Source organism: Neodiprion pinetum, chromosome 1 (assembly GCF_021155775.2).
Source record: "Neodiprion pinetum isolate iyNeoPine1 chromosome 1, iyNeoPine1.2, whole genome shotgun sequence".
NCBI lineage: Eukaryota > Metazoa > Arthropoda > Insecta > Hymenoptera > Diprionidae > Neodiprion > Neodiprion pinetum.
In genome coordinates this window covers 35,482,764-35,499,304 of record NC_060232.1, presented here as the reverse complement: position 1 = coordinate 35,499,304, position 16,541 = coordinate 35,482,764, and the positions used below count along the sequence as shown (strand labels likewise).

Sequence of the window (16,541 nt, the reverse complement as noted above, 5' to 3'; positions counted from 1 at the left end):
CGACATTAGGTAATATTTGTCCACAGTGACACAGCAGTGAATGCAAAGTTGTGTAGTTATTTACTGTTTTCGTACATTCACTGCTACTGATCTCCATATTATATCAACGTATTGACCAGTCGCAACAGAAAAATAATCTTAGCCTTTTGTTTCTTTAACCCCTTTTTCTGGAATGCTTTTGCATAGATCATAAAAAACCAGCCGTCGTTGAAGGAAGAACAGTCAAAACCAAAGTCAGATAATCGCGCAGTACTGCCAGGAGCCGCATCTACCTCTAGCGCCTGAAGAGATCTATCAAATTCATACGTATTCTCTAAATCGAACTTTCCCTATTCTATTATGCTAACTTCATTCCGTGTCGCACTTATTAACCTTTTATAGAATAAAAATTTCTCAAATGGAAATATCTCTCCTAGTTTTATTGTCCGCTATACATGATTCGTGCCGTTGCTTACTTTTTGAACTAAGCATGTTTATCTCTTTAACGTTTTTAATGTAATATGTGTTTCAGGGAATTTTCTAATACATAATGGCGTCAAACTCGATGAAAATCTTATCGCGACTCGCTGTCGTCTATGGTCAATTAGATATAAACGATCGAGACGGCTCTTTACTCTATCGAAGCCGAAAATGTGACGAAAATTTATATGACCGTAAAATTGTAGACTACTTAGTCAACCGCTTATGTCGAAGTTGCGAGGTGGGCCAAGCGTTGAGACATATGGCGGATATTTGCAATCGGTGTTGCAATTTCGTGATAAATTAGCGGTGTTTTCAGTACCGCAAGAAAAAAATAAAAAGTACATCGTATCGACGGAAATATGTGGACTGATTTGATCGTATTCTTGTTAATAAGCCGTATCCTCGTATAGTTGAATTTCGAGTTTGATTAAAAAAACCTGTTTCAGAAATCAATACGGACCGGATCAATAGAGGTGAAAAGTTTGAAAGCCTTCGAGAGTCACGCGGTACATAGACTCGGAACAAAATGTATAGTGGGAAGTTCCGCGTCTATGTGTATATACGTTATAGCCACGGTTTAATTTCAATTAAAACGTTCTGAATGCTGGTATCCGAAATCAATAATTAATTTCGCCCGGGATTCTGTAAAACCGAGCCGCGATGCTTCCGTCCGTTGGTCGTTGGGGATTGGCGATGAGAACGGTCCTGGTTGGCTGACGGTGACTGGGAAATCGCGATAAAACGTCCCTTTTTATCCCTCCTGCCCCGGCTCCCTGACCCGCGAGATTATTGGATATTATTACGTTTCAACCGTTCAAACCTGGCTCGATTCGCCGGCTTAAAGCCTTCGCGTTTCGCTCACTCGGCTCTCGCTGGCACTCGCTGATTGTGGAAGGCGTTTAAAGCGTATTCACCCGGGATCGAAGCGACACTCGTCACATCCCGCATCATAACTTCCATTAAATTCAACGAAAAGTGAACGCGCGTTAGAGCGAGAAGAAAAAAAAGAAATTCAGCGAAAGGAGAAGGTCCGCGTCTCGATAAATCATTTCTTGCAACGAGTTAATCGACAGTTGCGCAACACTTAAGGGGATGCTATAGTCTGTCCTTACCGACTGCGTTAGATGTATTCTATTTTCGCTATCATCAGAGGCGGCCGAATTCTATATGCAATTCTGTACAAAAAACCAGGAATGCAGTATGCTTTTACGAAAAAATAAAGTAATGATATAGAGAATAAGAAATCACGATCACGGTTTCGTATTCTTTACGTTATATCTTTATTTTTACGTAAAATCAAAATGAGTTAGAGTGGTTTTGTTGAGAATTGCGCGATGTTTATTCGCCGATAGTAGCCCCAATAGACGAGTTTTACCGCTGTCGGTAACACGAATCACTTACAACATTCTCATAACTTTATAAGGTGAGCATGAAATTTGAGTACATATTCAAGCTGCAGCGACGACGTCTGTTACTTCACTATCTACACCTGTGTATTTCGAAAGCGGAAACGGTTCTATTCCGTTCCATATACTAAACGGTAACCACGTGGTTATGCAACGTTTAAGTACCCATGGCTACTACCCGATCATTACACCGTGATTAATTATAACATTACGAACTTGTGGACAAGTAAACGTACCACGGGTGGATAATTATCTAACGTAATAAACCTACATACGCTTACTTCGGGGAATAATAAAGTTTATTTGTTTTCTTTCCTACGAATTGAATTATTATTCCGCGAGTATGGGTATATTATCGCAAAACTCGATCTGCGAAAGTGGCAAAGCTCGGCGATATATCTCGCGACTCGCCTCGTGTTCTTTTAAAAGACGTCGCGTCACGGGCGACGGGCCTAAGAACCTGCGACCCTGATGAACCCGAGTGACGCGGGGGTGTTGGAAAATGGCGGAGACTCCACCTCCTCGGGGTGAAACCCCCGCGGCATATAACGGGCGAGGGTGCTGCCTGGGAGAATGGCTCGAGACTCTCGGTTCGTAATTAACCGAGTGTGATGGGAGACGGGATAGTCCCTGTAGTCCCTAGTCCCGTTTGAGTCTCGGAACTCCCCGGGGAACCCAGTCGTCCTATCAGACGCCAACACTCGCTCCTATACCATCAAAACGCCCTGCCATTCGGAGGCATTGCCCGTCGGATAATTGCCTCCCGCAAGTAACAGCCTCGACGTTTCCACGAACTCGAACAAACCGAGATCGTACTGACACCTTGCTCTAACCTTTTCAGGAGCATCGCCGAGACATAGACTTTTTTTAAACGATATCTGGTGACGGGAGATATTCATCTTCGATAATTTCTTCGAGAAATCCGAACGGGGCTCTGTATCGTTGATTTTATTCAAGATCGCCTTGCAATCTATCGAAATAATGACCTGGTAGACTGAACGACGTTTTCTTTATCTCGAATTTCCGTATAATCTGGTAAAAACGATCAGCTGATTGTACTCTTCGCCGCCATTTTGTAAAGGTTTGGACGATCGTAATATAGAGAAAGTACCGCGAATGTTTGCAAAGAATTTCGAGAATCTCGACAGTTGTCATTCGAGTGGTCAAAAACTCGGTTGCCAACAATGCAAATATCGTTTCTCTCGGAACCTCGTTTCAAAAATCCGGGTCAATGGTGCATCAACTTGGTTTTCGAGAGTTGAGCATTCTGGACAATCGGCATCGTGGCTCTGCGAGATGACAAAAAAAAGTGAATAATGAACCGGAATAAAAGAAAAAAATCGTACCTGAACCCGATACGCGCGTTTTTTACCGTCGGCAGACCAGTTCTCGCGTTCGCGGTGTAATAAAATGAAAAGGAAAGGACGAGAAACGGAACGGCGAGCGCGCAATGATGATACAGTACTTCGTACCTACACGTAGATACGTACCGGTGTTATTATCGTGACGCATCGTTATAGAAAACCGGAAATGTATCGTGAATGCGGTAAAAGGGGAAGGTTCCCGTGTGTCCAGTACCTTATACCCTCCTCCGTACAAGTATCTGCCATATATATATATACGTTATGTATATTTGCCGGACCACGGAGCCAACAGTGTGTCGCTGCATGCGTTATGCCTGACCGATTTCTGCGTCTTCTTTTCACTTTCACGAAACTCGCCAGCATTGTACACAGCATAGGTAATAACATGTATGTACATACATACGTACACGCGTATTTACCATATATACATATTCACCTTCCGCGTCGATATTGCGTTAAAATAGGCGCGAGCCAACGACTGCCCAACTCGCTGTGACGAACATCATCAATCCCAAGTATCTACCGTGTAAATAACGAGTCGAAATGCTTCATTGATCTCAGATCGGACCAGTCGAGATCTTGTTTCTTCCGTAGATTTGTATACTAAATGCGTATTTTGATCGGATTTCTTTCACCTTAAGAATAAAAAAAAAAAAAACAACCGTGATCGTTTTCGAAAAACTTTTTTTGTTGCAATCTTTGAGTCCAGTGCAGAGATAACTGAACAACTCAAAGTGTACAGTTTTTTAGTATGATTATATGTACGTTCTGATCACAGCAACAAAGTTTAAGCAAAGTATGGAATACCAAAGTAAAGAAAATACTAATCGTTTCAACTTGGGCACAAAGACAAATTTGAAGATTTGATTTATTGACCGATGTTATCCGCAATGAACATCCTGCAGCGTTTCACGTTTGCGCGAATAGACGCGTTGTTACGAATGCACGCTTTTTCTTGAACCCGATGCTGGGAGCAGATGCACGAAAGGCAATTGCATCTACTTAGAAATTGCAGAGAAAGTAGAACTTTCCTACTGTCTCCTCGGAAGCGGCCGGTTTGTCTATGATACGCTGTTTGTATATAATACCGCTGCTGCAGCAACAGCTTATCGTGAACCTAATTAAATTTCGCTTCTTTCCTAATAAGGTATAAAGAATAACGAAGAGCGTCGATTATCTCCTGCGCTTTCCAATTAGTTTTCAAGAAACAGTTTTGCATTGGTTATAGGAAAAATTCTTCACCTCTTAATCGCGATTGTTATACGTTGCAGGTATAAAACAGGTGCGAATGTGCGACGACATCAGCTGCTTTCGTAACAGTTAAAAGCAATAGATTGTTATCTGTAACGAAAAAGGAAAATAGTTTTCCCCTTCCCTATCTCAGAGATCGGTCGAGCTCGCCCGCTTTGAGTTCGTTGCGAGATTATCAACTTGCCCAAATTGGAATTAGAAATTCACGCAAGCTAATTAACTCCACGTTTGCGCAATCCAACCGCGTGTCGTGCCAATTTTCTTTTCGCGATTTTCGCAAGGATTCTAATTACGACGCTATTGTAATGCGCAGGAATGTTCACGGTGAAAAATTTGCGCCCATCTTGTAACTTCCAACGAAGGTCTAAAATCCGAAGACCCGCGGCGCTGCGCGTTCATTTTTTGCTCGAGTGCAGCCCAAAGAAGCATGCATCAAACACTGAATTAACTTTATGTATACGGTGAATTTTTGGCGCATCAATTATTGCCACTTAAGCAGCCCGCTGGACCGCCGCTGCCGTTGAGCTCGCCTCCAGAACCGTAATTAAAATCGAATTTGTTATGGTTTTTTAGCCCAATAATCATCCAGGGATTTTCCTCATTAAAACTGTATTAAAACGCCGTAGCAGAAGCCTGTATATGCAACGGGAACCGGTTCACGTATACGTATACATATAGTTGTATTTATAGCATGTAGGGATGTATAACGTATACCGAAGAGAAGTCGGGAATAAAGCTGATGTAAAGATCGAGTGTGAAACGAACTCGTGTGAGATTCGATGTAACAAGTAATAAACTATAAATAATATAATATTGTAAATATATTTATTAAAATCTTTGATACACAAGAAGCATTTCTCTTATATCATGCAGGTAATCCTCGTCTTATCTATATAATATCATGTATACATAAAATGTATATTACATACTATAAGGTACTCGTGATAGTTTCAGTTCGTCGCGATGCCTCTGAGAAATCTGCCGTACGTACACGGGGAGAGGAAAATTTTAAAAAAATATGGTAAAAAAAAAAAAAGTAATCACATATCGCCAAGATAACCGAAAGTACAGACGTTACACGAATCGAATCATACGGCAAAAATTGGAAATATATATATATATATGGTATAAGACGGTGTGAAAAATAGTGAGAAAAAATAAAGATCAAGTCAAATCACGACGTTGTAGCCTCGGAAGTATCTTCTCATTATTCGATAATTCGCGAATCAGTGATGGGAGTACGAAGAGCTGTCGTAGCTGCCGTAATCCTCGGCGCCGTCGGCGTGCCCGCCACCGTAAGACGAGGCCGAGTAATCGCCGCCCCCGAATCCTTGGGAACCGTGGGAGTGTTCCTCGTGATGATGCTTCACGTGAACGGGAACGTGAACCGGGACCTTGACGGGCACGGGGACCTCCTTCTCGACGGGATAGGGCACCTCCTTCTCAACGACGTAGGGCCTGTCGACGGGGACCTTGACGTGCACGGGATAGGGCTTCTCCACGGTGTACGGAACGTGCTTTGTGACGTGGTAGGGCTGAGGCACTGGGACCTTGACGTGGACGGGATAGGGCTTGGGTACGTGGACGTGGTAGGGCCTGTCGACGGGGACCTTAACCTCGTAGGGCACGGGCTTGTCGACGGCGACCGGATAGGGCTTCTCCACCGTCACGGGGTAGGGCTTGGGCACGTGGACGTGGTAGGGCCTGTCGACCGGGACCTTGACTTCGTAGGGCACGGGCTTCTCGACCGGATAGGGCTGCGGTACCGGGATCTTGACCTTTACCGGGTAGGGAACTCGCTTCTCAACGGTGTACGGCTGGGGAACGCCGACCTTAACGGGCACGGGGACGTGCTTCTCGACGGTGTAGGGCTGCGGGACGTAGACCTTGACCTCGTAGGGTTTGTCGACGGGGACCTTGACCTCGTAGGGGATCTTCTTCTCTACCGTGTAGGGCTGCGGCACGTGAACCGGCACCTTGACGAACACCTTCACCGGGTACGGTACGTGCTTCTCGACGGTGTAGGGCTGCGGCACTCCGACCTTCACCTCGTACGGTACGTGCTTCTCCACCGTGTAGGGCACGTGCTTCGCCACCTCGTAGGGCACGTGTACCTTCTTCACCACCGTTATCGTCTTGACGTGCTCCTGGTGGTCGTAGCCGTTCCCTCCCGGCAAGTAACCGCCACCTCCACCGCCGCCGCCACCGCCCCCGAAGTCGCCGTAGCCGCCGCCTCCGTAGCTTCCGTAGCTACCGTGCAGACCGCGTTTCTCCGTCTTTTTATCACTCCCCGAACCCTCCGCGGCGCTCTCTTCCGACTTTACGGACCTTTTTTCAGCCTCCGATGTTTCCTTAATTGACTCATCAGAGCACCGAGCCAACGCGGCCAACGCCACCAGGGCCGTTAAAACCTGGGGACGAGAGAAGGGGCATTGAAAAAAAAATACGTTACCTGTTATTTAAACAGGTGTCTGCCCGCCTGCATGCTCGCACGCCTCACCGACGACCGTTAAATTTCACATTTTTCGGAAAGTTGAATTACGATCTCGAGTTTTCGTACTTTTGTTTGAACTTGTTTTTTTTTTTTCTTTTTGCCATTTTTTCGTCGGTTTATCATTACGCTCGATTTGCATCAGGGGGAGGTGAAAATAAAATCGGTTAAAAGGAGAAAAAAAGAGAACACACGTTGTGTTATGGCAGGGAAAAAATTCACCAGGAATAAAAAAGAAAAGATCCGGCACGCGCGCTGACCACGCTGACAGAATTGCCGCGATAAGCTGTCCCCGGTTGTAGCGATCTTAATGAACCCGAAAATCGTAACCCGAATCTCTTCCTCTTGTCTAATTTATGCTCGCCATTTATCATCGCGGCGTCCTTTCGGCTCGATAATACGTAAGTATACGTATACTTACGTGGACTAATACCTTGGTCTTATCCTTTGTCACGTTTAACGGAGATATTCTTAATCCTTTGCGATATACGCGCTTACCTAGAATTATATCCGACTTGACGGATTAGAAAATGAAAATAACAGAAAAAAAATAAATAAAAAATAAACATGAATACGTAAGTAAATCTGTTAACGGTTCTAACCGCGTTAATTCGAATGAATCCGACTGGTCTTAATTCACGATTTATTATCTTATTCGTTACGGAGCCTAAGTATACACTGATTAATGAACGGGGATAATTATTCTCTATCGATGATATCGTGGAATGAATTTTCACTATAATCGGCAAACGGAGGCGAGAGTGAAAGTCCGGGTGTTTCGATCAGTGTCGTTCCTTGTATTTTTTCTTCCCCCCCCCCCTGCACTTGAGTCTTATCGTCTATAATCTATATACGCAAAATCGGTAAAAAAAACTCACCTGGATTTTCATCTCGCAAGTTTTGCCTGCTGCAGAGTGGTGCTTCACCACTAAACTGAACCACAGCAGCTACCAACTCGCCGTTTATATACCTGAAAACCGAGCAGCGTATAGGTGCTTGAACAAGGAGTCACACTTTCCCTGCAGCAACAGCAGCGGCAGCAACGCTGCTACCTTTCATGTGTTTGTACCTACCCATATACAAAACGTATTTATATTACTCTTCGTTAACTTACCTTGCAAAAACTCATCCGTGTGCATACGCGTATGTAGGTATATATATACATATACATTGAACGCGTGTTAAAAATCAACGACGTGTATAGCTGAACGCACAAACGCGACACACTCGTACGGTAGAAATTATTATGTCATCCCCTGTATTCATAATTCTTTCGTTCTTGTCATTCTTTGTAACCTTTGTATTATTGCAATCTTTTCGCATTGTTCAAATTTTGATTTATTCCGACGTTTAATTATACATTGTGTATTCCTTCGCTTAGGCCTCATTTAGCTGCACCGATTTTACGTCGCGGTTCGAAAGGTGTTGAGTAACAGTATACAGGAAAGTCGGACTTGTCAAATTCGACCGGATGCCTGTACGCGGCTTGTTAAAGATGCGAGTCTGTGCGCGCGCGTGTGCGTGGGTAATTTACGATACCGAGATTTTATTCCCTATGAAATCGTTACCTAATTACGGCGCGATTAATGTATTTTGTGCAGAATTTTGCCTCTCGGTCCGCAGACTGGGTTATTCTAACAGAAACTTTAATGGAAAGTAACGAAAATAATCATTGCTAGAGATAAATCTTATTCGTTAATAACTGTAGTTTAATAAGTGGCTGACATAATTTATGCGCCGAGGATTCGTCCAAGTTTGCCGTTTGATTTGAAACTCGTTCCTTGTTTCAGGTTTTTTTCAAGCGATAACTGATTTTCATGTAGCAATTTATTTGACGCGGAGTCTCAGGACATATGCACGGGTATCCTGAATACCTAAGAAAAAGCTGATTTCTCTTGTATTCATACTTGCATATTTCGCACTGAATTAGGATATACTTAGCATAGTTTCAAGTTCAAGATTTATTGTGTAATTCTTACAGTGTTCGCTGTTTCTCATCCGTGATGTTTGCATAATTATTAAAAATTCACACGCTGCCAAAAAGCATGACGCGGTATCAAGTTACTGGACTATTATTAATCCGATACCGTTACGGGTACATCGAGTGATAAAAGAAAGGAAGAAAAATCCAATCTCCGACAGATTTCCCGCGGTGATCACGCGTGTCAAATAATAAAATATTAGAAAACGGATACGTATATAATATAATTTCAATTATTCGAATAGTCGTAGGTAAAATAACGCAGGACTTTCAAAGACCCCGACAATCGGATATACCTAACAGGTTTCCGTGTACAACGTATAACTAAATAAAACTAATGCAAGGCATGAGTGCGGACCGTATATCTCTGGGTTTTTTTCACCATAGAATCCATGAATACGGTAATGAAGTTGGAGCATAAAAGAAAAAAAAAATTATGAAAAAATAAAACAAAATAAAAATGGTGAGAACGGAGTGGAAGTAAGTTTAGGAAACGGATGAAACTAGTCCGAGGCTCGGCCGTAATAGAACGAGACCTACACGCGATATCGAGAGTGGATATCGTCGTAAGGGAGGCGTATAAAATTATAACAGAGTGGTTAAATGACGACGAAAAGAAATCCCGCCAGCGGGTAGAGGTATACCTGCAACGCGGCAACGACGAAGAAGCCAATAAGCTGAATGCGGTAACATTAGAGCCGCACGGTCGGGTTCGCATGCGGAAAAAGTAACGGCATTGTCGTATGTTAATTCGGTTGCATGCGTCGTCCCCATTCCGATTCGAGGGCTAGATAGGCCGGGTACTTTTTAACGTTTAATCGTTGCTCAAGCATCAATTGCTCCCTCGGTTCTGCGCCTGCCCCAAAACACCCCCGCCTGTAGCAGACCTCTGTCTTCGCCGAGGCGATCAACGCTGCTTTCCGAATTTACATTTATCGATTCAAAACGCCACCGAGCTCCTATCCCGACGAGAATCGCAGCCGGAGCTCTAATTTTTGTACACCTCGTTCGTCGGTTCGACCGCGATAACTTCGCCTTTGCTTCGCTGGTTCGTCCCTGATTGGGAGTCCAGGAGCGCTCGACTGATCCTAGATTTCCGGTTTGCTTCACGTATTTTTTTTTTTGTGATTTTTCTTTTATCCTTTTTTTCTTACCACTACCATGAAAGTTTCTCGTTGCACCGTAGCTCAATGCCCAGAGGTGTTGCTGCTTGCCGCTGCTGTTACTGCTCGTCGAAACCATCGCTTGATGGACTTGGGAAAGTTTCTGCAATCCACGCGTCCGAACGTTCGACGTGTACCTATAATACATACACAAGGTGTATCTCGCTTATTCTTCACTCACTTCTCAGCTTTAGATTCCTCTGTGAGAATGCTACTCGTGCGTATTCTGTAATATTTTTTCACACGGTTTTCTTCCCATCGCAATTTTTTCAGTCATTCTTCGTTTACATCCAACGTTTTCATATTTTCGCAATATTACACTTTCACGTCGTATTGGATGGCACATATCAGGGTACTTGTAATTGATAAAGAACTTTTTCATCTTCAAAATGGAATATTAATTTTAGTCTTTCTTCAATTGTAGACAATTTCAAGTTCTGAAAAGCTTTTTGCACGATATACTGCACAAATTTTACACGAATTCTTAGGAAATCAAATACGACGTAAGAAAATACGGATTTCTCAGTCATTGTAAAAAGGAGACGATACAAAATTTTCTAGTTACAAAAATCAGTAAAAGTTTCAGGCTTTTCAATCTATTGGAAAATTGACACTTCGTGTCGTGACATCCAGTCATTGGCAAAAAATTAAAATTTCACTTGTAACATACGCTGGATAATGTAATCCTGCCGGGCTTTTTATTTCATTGTAAGAAGCATCGGAAGGTCAGGTACACACGAAATATTCTTTAAATTCATGAAATTACCGTTGAACGTAACGCGGTTAATTATAATTCTTCGTACTTCTGTACTATCTCTGAATGTGTAATACACGCGGGTGCAGTTCTAGCTCGAAGGAATGTAGAATGTTATAATTCGAAACTTTGTACATAAATGGCGTGTTCGGGTATCGCACGCAAACCCAGCCGAACGTATCTATTCGAGAGAATTTTCTACCCGAGTCACTTGTCCGTATCGACACGTTTCAAACTCATACCTGGATGCTCATCAGCTACATTATATTAGTTTAACGCGTCAATCTACGAATTAAGTGTGTAAGCATCGGGGATTCGTGCCGTACGAAACGCTCTCGAAACCCGAGAGATCCGCGTCACGTTCGACACTCGGAAGAATCTGCATAAGTATACCTACACATACATACGTATATAATGGTTCGCAAAGAAAGTGGTCCATTTTCTCCTCTCACCCGTGTTTCAGCCGCGTCAACGTGCTCGGGATGTGCAGTGCAGCGTGTTACAGTTTCGAGACCCAAGAGGAAAGAATCTCCGACTTGATCGTTGACCGGTTTTTTGTTTAACCTCGCAGATATCACGAGACGAAGACGTCAAATTTTTTACGCGCCGGACTTACAATTACTTCCTATTTGTTGTCCTGATGAATTTTTTCACCGCGTATTACGACTCCTCTTTTTCCGATCCATGGGAAATATTCCTTCAACCCTTGCGCACACACCTGACCATAGGTGTGAATTAATCAACGGTCAATTAACCCTGCACGACGGTTTATATACGCGTCGAGGAAGAGTGTGTAAAAGGAACGAACAAACGAACGGAGGATATTAGATTAGGGTGTATCAAGTCCCGCGTACCGCTTCGAAACATCTTTATTAATTCCTTATGCGTGGCCGAGAGTGCACGTTATCTAGTTGCTTAATTAAAAGGTGATCATTACTATATCTAATGGTCCATAAGCACGAAACTCCGGGTGAAAACGCATCGATGCGCGTCTCAGGTCGGCGTCTCGTCCTTCGCGGAGCGGATGGACTCGGAGGATCCGAGGAGCGAAGCTAATCGGAGGCACAGCCGCGCAGTTGATGGGATATTTTGTAGATTAGATTTTATTTCGGTAGCGAAGCTGCAGCAGGCGGAAGAACCCGTATATCGCAATAAAACCGATCCCAGATTCGGATCTTATCCTTCGGATGATCGACACCCGGCGTCGAAGGTGGCCTGCGAGTCCTGACCGAGCCGAAACTGTAACGTCCTGCGGTAAAGAGCGAAAGAGAGGAAAGAGAGAGAAAGGGAGAGGGAGAGGAAAAAGGACCCTCGCCGTTTGTCGCGTGCTGCTAAATGGCTTTATCTATCGCGAAGGGACGGAGGAAGCAGCTCGCCGCGTACCTTCGAGGTTTGAAAAAGGAGAAGCGAAGAATAAGAAAGGGCGAAAGAAGATAACCGCTTCTTTTCATCGGGAGTCCGCATCTCCGTGTGCGGTAATTTTCTCGATTTCAATGGAATACTCAAACCCATTGGCGTAAAAAGTTGGGTAAAAAAAGAGGAAACAATATTCGCATGTAATTTAGCACGAAACTTCGCGGTGGTCTGTTTTATTCTTTACCAACAGTTATTATTATGGTATACCTTCAGTTGCAATTTACTTGCTGGACGTCCTGTCGATATGCTTTGCGTATCTCTTAGAGACATTTCGCCTCGAGATGAACCAGCCTTCTATTATACATCCCTCAACGGTTCGTTCTCGTTTTTTATTACTTTGGTTTTCTTTGCTTGCTTCCTTTTTAACGTGTATCCTATATCGGGAATAAAACTTCAGCTCGCGTTTTCGAATTCAGCCAGAAGTGAACTCGACCTTTTAGTCTTGACATTTGGCAGACGTAAATACTTTTGTTATTTATGTAAAAGGTGAAATTCAGGATAAATGATAAAAATTAATGCCGATAGATTCGAGGTTTTCAATTTTCACAAGAAACACAAATTTGCTCAAATAATGTGCATGAAAGATTTCTACTATCCATTTTTTTTTTTTTTTTAAGTATGCTTCTACGGAAAAAAAATTCAAGCTTCAATGTTTGACAAACAAATTGATAAAACTGGAACAACTCCGACACAGTGCATACAATATTTACAAAAAATTCTTTACAAATGGCCATGAAACGTATAAGGTAATACAATGAGAAAAAATTTCGTGAAAAACGAAGGAATCTTTCGTGAAACAAAGGAATTTTACGCAAGGACTACGTCCAGTAATTGGATTGATTTGTATAATGATAAAAATTACTTGAAAAAATATTATTTTTGCGACTTCTATTTTATTCGAACACTTTGAAATTGTCGATGAAAGAGTCAGAAACATTCAACGATATAAACATATTATAATTCTGAATAATTTAGCTACCAAGTTCAACGATCCTAATAAAAACAAAGGTCGCTAAAAAGAGACACGCGTGACTTGTCCAGCGATAGAAAATCCGATGGACAACTGGTAACATATTTATTTTCCGTCAAGTTGGTGCAATCAAAATCAATCTTGTCAAACGCCCAATTAACACGCGTACGTACACTCCGGTTGTTAAAAAAATGCGAAGAAACATCAAGTATCATTAACACCCAATATACGACGATAATCGATAGCCCATAAAGCACCGAGGCGAAGCTCGACACATTTGCATATAATTATAATTATACCCATGAAATATGATAATTTCTTAGTTCCCGCCATGTTGGCTTCCGAGTGTCGATACATCAGCGTCTTTCGAAATCCTGTTCGCCTCGGATGAGAGAGAAAAAGGTAAAGAGAGGGAGAGAGAGGGAAACTTAAGACCCTCGTGACACTTAAGACGTATCCTGCTACTTTTCCACTTCGCAGCGCCGCAGGATCAGTGGAAAACTCCGCGGCACCTGCGTAGCTAGATCATTTTTAGGGAAACCAGACGGCAATCTCCGGCGAAGTTTCTGCCTCGGTGGACCTGGTGCACCTGCTTCGGCACGCGAATAGTTCTACTCGCCGAGGAACGATAGGCGATGCCGATGGCTGATGGTTCTCCACGTTGACGGCTGGAATCCGCCCGTGGAAAAGGGGCTTTCCTTAATTTTGAACACATCTTTGCGGTCCTCGCGAGAGTTTCACGCTGCCGTAACGACGGAAGTCAAGCGTCTAAGCGTCGACAGCTTAGGCTTGGGAACTTGAGAGCGACGGAAGAAGCCTCGGTTTTTTAACAAAATTTTTTTTACCGCGTGCATTAATGTTCGACCCTAATAAAGAAACCGGCAAAACGTGAGGAATGTGGTTGAAAACCGAAATGATCATTATAGGTTCCGAAAAAATTTGTAGAAAAATTCAAAGATGTCGAAGATACATTTTCAACATTTTCTTTCTCCTACAGACCAACGCTCGCTAATTCCTTCCAAAAACGCGTCTAAATATTTTTCATAAAGTCATCGAGATGGACGTGCGCCTCGGTGTAAAACGACGACCAAATCCACGTATCGTATCACATGTATAACGGATACCGACGAAAAGGGGGGTTCAATTTGAAGGCAACCCGAAGCATAAAATCAGGCGTTTAATGCCTCGGTACCGAGGCCTAATGGGTCCGATCAATATCACGAGGTACCAACAATAATTGACCCAAAGAGAACCGCTCAGGGCTGCCGTCCTTATAAATGCCGCTGCACCGCGCCGACGATGAGAGCTCTGCCTATTTGCGAAGGATATTATTATCGGTTTCGGATTGATGTAATTTGGCGGGGACCCCGCGGATCCCCGGGATTCACCGTCACTCCGGTCTTTGGGAGGGAAGGAGGAGGAGGAGGGGGGGGGGGGGGGCCTTGATCGACGTGCCGTAATTATGTAATGCACTCCGTGTAACGCGCCGCGGTACTCACTCCTCGTATGGTGTAGGAATACCCTATACGTATACCTACAACTGCAGCGAACGATAGGCAGACCCGCTTGTCCGAATGTATATCTGATCCATTAACCAATTACCCAGGACATGCTATGTAACCACCTGATTCTCGGCTCTGCATTTACCCGACGATGCACATACCTGGTGTCGGTGTGTATATATATACAATCATTACCACTGATCACGTTATGTGTCCTATATACGTGTACCTACACCGAGGATCACCGGGTTATTTGTCAACGTTCATTACATGCATTCTTGACACCATTTTACCAGTCAGTTTTTTGATTTTACGAATTTTTTTTACGATTGAGTGTCTTGTAACTGGTTTGAATGAAAGTGAACTTAATTGAACAGTGTAATTAATTATCGAAAAATTTAAATACAGCTGCATCGAAGGAGGCATCTAGGCGGACGTATCAGACTTTGCAGAGTTAAAATCTCGGCGAAGTGATTCACGTGCAGTTACTTGGCGACGATAATTAAGAACCGCAAGAAACTACTCTCGAAATTTTCAGTGGCAGCTGCGAGAATACATGCGCGTTACGTAGGATCAATCAGAGCAGGTATAGGTTCGAGTTTTGGCGAGAACGCGTTGTTTCGAAATCTTTGATCGGTAATAAAATCGTTAAGCCACCAAATTGTTTCCCGTTGCGAAATATCGAGTTTAATTAAAAAAATATTCTGCTCGTGTTTGCAATATAGTAATTAACGAAATGTGCGTTATGAAAGATATTAGAAGGTACAACTATACGATCGATCGAATACAGTGATGCAGAATTTAGACTATAATTTTCTCTGCAGAATTGCAGCTTGTCAGCTCGCGTTGCGCCTAATCCAGCCTATATATCAAGGCACGGATATTCGAGGAGTCTATACTATGCGGGAATAAGAGGATCGTGTAAGTCTGCATCAGATATAAAATAAGTTCGGAAATTGGGCCACCTTTGCGTGCAGGTCGATGATAAAATTTCGCACATCATCAGATTCGGGCTTGAGCATTTTGAACTGGTGCAGCGCATTGATACTGAAAAAAGAACCGTGCATGCAGCTAATTGGAAGAACAGCGAGTTGTGGATATTGAATTTTGAATCAGGAAAGATCGCGTGGATCTTCCGTGAAACGGTTTAAATGGAACAAAAATCGCGAATTGACATTCATTCGATTTATCGTATTTAAATAAATGGCAAACACTTTTTACGTGTTACATTTGCAAATCGATTTCGCGTGTGACAGTTTTTATTTATTTTAAAATCCATCCACAAGGGTGGATCTTTAATATACACGTCAATTTGATCCCGGAGATTATCCGATCGGTGTTCGAAGAAAGTGAACGCGGTCTTTCTAATCGACCGCAGGGGATGAACGGATGAACGTAAAGTAATCCGTAAGTATAGGCGCCAGGTAAGAAACGCAGCCGATCGTTTTTAACACAGACAACGTAACTCGGGAACGAGTTTATTATTTCTTACTCGGGCATAACGCCGAATGCCTTGCTGTTCACAATTAATGGCCGGTAGGCGGCGGGTGTATATAGGTATTAATTAACGATCGTTAACGAACTAATTTCCCATTGTCCAATCGAGTTCAATTTGTTTTAATCGCAATGAGCGACCCCCTCAAATCCCCCGGAGGATAATTTTCTATAATAAGATATCCCCGCGGCCCCGGATCCTCGCCTCCACACGTCTCTGTTACAAATGTAGGTATTCGGGGGTGAATTCTCCCGAGATTCAAGCCACGATTCCAACTTACTCGGAC

General features: G+C 43.2%; 3 protein-coding genes across 3 annotated transcripts in view; 1 reads left to right on the top strand and 2 right to left on the bottom strand.

Moving 5' to 3' along the window:
• Positions 1-404, top strand: part of Prosalpha5 (proteasome alpha5 subunit) — a 153,616-nt gene extending 153,212 nt beyond the window's left edge. Inside the window, exon 4 of the mRNA XM_046626336.2 lies at positions 187-404. Coding sequence (XP_046482292.1) covers positions 187-285 — 99 coding nt within the window. The 3' untranslated portion in view covers positions 286-404. The remainder of the gene's footprint in view (positions 1-186) is intronic.
• LOC124224833 (lachesin-like) overlaps positions 1-16,541 on the bottom strand; it is a 287,180-nt gene that overhangs the window by 78,057 nt on the left and 192,582 nt on the right. The window lies entirely within an intron of this gene.
• Positions 5,292-7,941, bottom strand: Vajk4. The gene is made up of 2 exons (XM_046626296.1): positions 7,853-7,941; positions 5,292-6,894 (listed from the first exon to the last, which is right to left on the bottom strand). The coding sequence occupies exons 1-2, from the start codon at positions 7,862-7,864 to the stop codon at positions 5,710-5,712; spliced, it is 1,197 nt and encodes a 398-aa protein (XP_046482252.1). The 5' UTR covers positions 7,865-7,941; the 3' UTR covers positions 5,292-5,709.